The sequence below is a fragment of the Telmatherina bonti genome, assembly GCF_933228915.1.
Source record: "Telmatherina bonti genome assembly, chromosome: 22".
Lineage (NCBI taxonomy): Eukaryota > Metazoa > Chordata > Actinopteri > Atheriniformes > Telmatherinidae > Telmatherina > Telmatherina bonti.
Genome location: NC_136631.1, coordinates 18,266,232 through 18,271,655, shown reverse-complemented (window position 1 = coordinate 18,271,655; position 5,424 = coordinate 18,266,232). Strand labels below are relative to the sequence as shown.

The 5,424-nt window shown below is 41.9% G+C and overlaps 1 protein-coding gene across 1 annotated transcript; it reads right to left on the bottom strand.

The window, feature by feature from the left end:
* Positions 1–1,364: 1,364 nt before the first annotated feature.
* sox11a (SRY-box transcription factor 11a) lies at positions 1,365–4,404 on the bottom strand. Its single transcript, XM_079261815.1, has one exon. It carries the CDS (start codon positions 4,292–4,294, stop codon positions 3,188–3,190), a length of 1,107 nt encoding a protein of 368 aa, XP_079117941.1. The 5' UTR covers positions 4,295–4,404; the 3' UTR covers positions 1,365–3,187.
* Between the last annotated feature and the right edge of the window lie 1,020 nt (positions 4,405–5,424).

Sequence of the window (5,424 nt, the reverse complement as noted above, 5' to 3'; positions counted from 1 at the left end):
GATTCTGTTGGGAATAGTCCTGGAACCCATTAGCAACTTTGACCAATAGGTCACGTAAAGTAATAGCTAGATAAATGTTTTATTACAGATTTGCAAACTGACTTAATGGGGGGGCTACTACCTGGGCAGCCACGCATGGCAAATATTCATCATTAGATTCTACTGCTGCACTGAACACACACACATCTCTGTGGCGAGGACCTTCTGTTCTTTATGTGTCTTGTGTTAAATGTGGCTTCCTCCAAACAAGCCTCAAAGGAGGCAAAAAGCTTGCATCTGTTGTCCTCCTGAGGCCCCCAAGCGCCCAGCATTCTGAAGATGTAATCACTCTATATTATTGGTCGTTTTTACTAATTGCATTTTGTATGACATCATTTAGGGCTGCGATGCGTTTCGCTCACGCTGCTCTGACAAAGTACAGGCACATCAGCCACTCCGACATGGAAGTAACACCAGGACAGCATCTCTGCATCTGTCTGAGCCGTAACATAATCAGCTCTGGTGATGCACAGCAGGCTGCTCCTGCATCAGCGGTCCATTTCCAAAGGATAATCTCATTGTCATTTCCATTCTATTCTGCTCACTTCTATGTACAGTGCAGCTTTGTTTAGATTCCAGAGGTTCTTGCTCTGTGTTGTAATGTTGCATACCAGTCTGATTTCAGTTTCTACAAACTTTTTTCATTCATAAGTCTGTAATTTCAGATGGACACTGCTTTTAAATAAGAAATAAAAAAAAAGCCCTCTCTAAAGGAAAGGCATGCACATCTTGCATCACTTTTTAGTCTTACCTACTGACCAAATCAAAATATTTGGACTTAAGTCACCTTTTACCACTTATTTCAACATGAATGACATTTCTGTGCATGACCCCCACAGGTTTTGATAGATGTGCTTGCATAAAGCTGTAGTATTGGGATTGCATATGTCACATTTAGATATTTTGCAGCCCCTCTATTTATACAGCCTTCAAGCTGTTCTGTGCTGGGCAAAGAGCTACTTTTCTGAATGAAAGCCAGACAGCCTGAGAGCTCCCACACGCTGAGAGGAGGCTCCTGTTTCCAGCTCTGTTTCCAAGGGGACCGTCAAGCCCACCAATCACAGCGTTGAGCGCCAGCAAGCGGGCAATTCAATTTCTTAAAGGCGCAGTGTCTGTTTTCTGGAGGAAGTCTTGTGAAAGAAAGCTCAGCATAAGGGAAAGAAATAAAACAGTAAAGCACTTCAACAATGCAGTTGAAAAGTTTTTCCTTTTTTTCTTTTTATTAAATGTGAATTCACATGGTAGTTTGAGCCCATCCATTAAGAGTATCCGCCTACATACAAAATAGGCATCATTCTGTTATCACATCCTTTTCAAACGCAAGAAATAACACATTTGTGTACATATATTCACAAACTGAAAGGACAGTCGATGGTGGTAGGTACTTATTTATTAAAAGATGAGTCAAAGACAGATTCACACTTGGAATGTGAAGTAACTACTGCCTAGAACTTCCAAATAAAAAAGCAAAAGTCTCGGCATATAATTAGGTCATATTCCAAAACCTTTTTTATCAAACAGACTTCATATGTAAGACCCACATAAAAATAAACAATATCTGCGTCTTTTAAGTGCAAGAAATAAAAAATACAGGTTTGTGGATAATGTCTTAAAAAAAGAAGGCAGTCTTCAGTTTCAAAATAAAGTTTCATTTAATGAAACAGGACTATGGAATGTTCTTTTTTGCTTGCTTGTTTAAACTAATGCCAGACCACCACTGTACCAGACTATGCCCTTATGTGGAACTTTTCTTTTGCCTAATTTGCTGTCAAGATTAAGAATTTTCATGCCCGATGTGCCCATTATCCAATCCTGTGTGTGACATAATGTTGACGTTGTGATATTCATCTGTTTCAATTGTATACATCACACCACAAGGCCATGTTAAATTGTTTTGTATCAGTTCCAGCTGATTTGTTTATTTTCCTGCCTGGACAGGCTTCAGCATCATAACATGAAATGATGTTGACAGTGCACGAGTCTGTTTTTCCATCACTTGCTACAATTGTTGATGGTCTGTATCTCAAGAGTATATATTGCACAAAAAATGAGAAGGGGGAAAAAACAGTATGTGCCATAAAAAATACCAAAATCCAGTTTCACACCTGCGATTGGGACCCATCCACATATCACGAGTATGATATACATAAACTCCTAACTTTACTATATTACAGTACATATACAATCTTGAAACTAGTTCCAGCTCTGAGGTATGTGTTCCCCATGATGCCATTGTATCGTCTACAAATACTCAACAAATCTGCTCTACAACTGTACAAAAACCTAGTTTAAAATCACAAGGCATTTTTGATGCAAGTCTTAATTTAACTTAATCCTTAAAACCAGGACTCCCTTGCATGCTAAAAAGAAATGATAAAGGGAAGAAGTGCCTGAAACTCACTGAAAGCACAGTAAGAACATTCCCTTTTAACTGTACAAAAATATGCCTGAAAATATCTTACTTTTCTTTTAAAAAGATGAGGTCTGTAATGTATCAAAATGTTTCCTCCACACCTGTATTCTGCAGAGGTTTAGGCTTCTTAATTTTCCAAACCAGGAGGTAAACGGAATCAGTTACAAAAAAAAAACAAAAAAACAAACATTTTGCGGCATTTAGAAATGACATAAACCGTTGTAAAGTAGCATCCTGAACAATTGTCAGTTCACAGATTTGCTTTGAGACAGTCCACAGTCCGTGTTCAGCTCCCTGCAGTTTATTTAGTTTTTTTTTTATTTTTTTTAAGTTTGTTTTGTTTTTGTTTTAAGAGGATAAGATGCATAGAAGTTCACGTCTTTTTCCCTTTGTGGTCCGTTTAAGCTGAACAGTAAATGCAGACCTACGGGGGAAAAAATCCATAAAACCCTGTCATGCTGCCAGATTTAAAAAAAAAAGAAAAAAAAGAAAAAAGAAAAAAGAGTCCGCAGACTTTGCCTTTTTTTCCATTTCTTTTTTTTCAGCTACCAGCTTCTTAAGCATTTCATTCCTCAAACCTCACCTCGGCTCATGGTTCCTCCACCTCCTTCTCCGGGACCTTACCAAAAAAAAAAAAACAGGAGGCAGAACTAGGGACAATTTGACCAGGACACATATAATTTCATATCTCCCTTCTGTTATTACTAGAGCAACTTTTTTTTTGTTTTTTGTCTTTCAGTATGTGAAGACCAGGTCGGAAAAGTTCGCCTCCAGCCAGTCCCCGGCAATCATCTCGCTGAGTTCTGGCGTGCAGTAGTCTGGGAATTCAAAGTGGGAGCCCAGGCTGCCCTCACTGAAAGAGTCCAGGTCCTTATCCACAAGAGACAGGGAGAGGTTTCCTGAATTGGGGTTGCCCAGCTCCGAGCCGGGGGCGCTAGGAGCGAAATTCAAACTAAAGTCAAACAGCAAATCGTCCGCGTCCTCACCGGAGGAGGAGCTGCTGCTGGACGACGACGAAGAAGAAGAGGAGGAGGAGGATGTGGAGACCGACCTGGAGGATGCTGGTGAGACGGAAGCAGCGTGCAATGTGCTCTGCTTGGAAATGTTTTTGATATTGTAAAACAGTCTGTTGTTGCTCCGCACCTCTTCGTACATGCTCGTCCCCTCGGACTCGGCCGAGGAGCTCAAAGTTGGGCTCGCGGGAACTTTGGCTACATTGTATGGCCTCAGGCGCTCCTCCTCCGGTTTAATTCCCATCCGGTAGTCCTCTTCGTACTCATCGTCATCCTCCTCGTCTGTGAGCTCACTTTTCACAGTCTTTGTAACTTTTAAGCTGGGAAACACACAGTCGTCCCCGTAACCGTGCGAGGACTTGGAGCCGCTCTTCGTCTTTATCTTTGAGCACTTCTTGCTGGGAGTCTTTGCAATTTTTCCGCCCTTCTCTGGAGACGGTGCTGACGACTTCGAACTGTCGAGCTTTGGTTTTTTCTTGGGTCTGTATTTGTAGTCGGGGTAGTCAGCCATGTGTTTTAGCCGCAGCCTCTCCGCTTCTCTGATAAACGGGATCTTTTCGCTGTCCTTCAGCATCTTCCACCTCTTCCCCAAACGCTTGGAAATCTCTGCATTGTGCATGTCCGGCGACTGCTCCATTATCTTTCTCCTCTCGATCTTGGACCACACCATAAAAGCGTTCATGGGTCTCTTGATGTGACCGGTGGCTGTCTTGCACCAGTCTGGGTTTATCGCCACGGGGCTGCATGCCATAAATTCACTCTCCTCCGAATCCGTAGCCTCCCTGGACATGCTCCCATCCGTCTCGCTGTTGTCCGTGTGCTGCACCATTGTCCTCACTTGCAAGTTTTACTTTAGTTTTCCGGACGCTGGAGTGTTTTCACAGCTCCTCACCGCCAAGACGGCTCAGCTCTCTGTCTCTGCGCCGGTTCGTCCACGTCCCTTTGCTTAATGTGTCTCAAGCTCTGCACTCTTTTTCCAGAGTTACAAACTGCCTTCTTAACTAGTTATCAGCTTTTTCATGTCCCCTGCGTCACAGACACTCATCCAATCACGTCCCTTCCACTCCGCCCAGCAGACTCCATCCAAGACTCCCCCTTAACCCTTTTTATTCCTCCCTCCCGAGCTCTCATTGGAGTGGAGGTGGGGATTTGTGGTACACACAGTGTCTGGGGCAACACGCCGGGCGAGACAAGCATATTAAAACACACAGTTAGCGCTCTGCACTCTGGAGAGGACCATCACGCACCATAGCGCGCACAAACCTAAAGTCTGGTTTCTTATTTTCCCTGACGAAACATCTAAGCTTATTCTTTAGGTTATCTTTCTGATGTATCTAAGGAAGGGAAAAAAACAGTCTGCGTGGCTGCTTTTTTTAAAAATAAATTCCCTCCCTTAGGTGGAATACTGAAGGTGGCGCTTGGACACTGTTGCAGGCGCCTGGTGCGTCTGCCTGTCTGATGTCTAAGGATACATTTTCGCAGCTGGTTGCAGCTTTAGAGAAAGATTTCTACCATTAAGTTTAGTATAACCTCAAACATCTCCTGCTTATGAGCTCTTATCTCTCTCTCTCTCTCTCTTTCTCTCCCTCCCTTCCCTCCTGGTTTGTTTTCATGTCTGCATTTGAATGAAAGAAATAGGTCAGTAGTACATTCTGCTTTATAAATCTTGTTTACAGCGTGTCAACAAGCACAGCATCTGCACAATCTCACTGGCGCTTTTATTAAAATAATAGTAATATATACATATATATATATATATATATATATATATATATATATATATATATATATATATATATATATATGTATATAAGACAGTATATAATGTATATAAGACAGCTTTTGATTGATGATTTATGTGAGCTAATTGTGGTTATACATAAATCCCAGAATGCAAATGTGCACACAGCTGTAAATTTGATCCCATGTGAATGAGTGCTGATGTTGAGCATGCAGCAA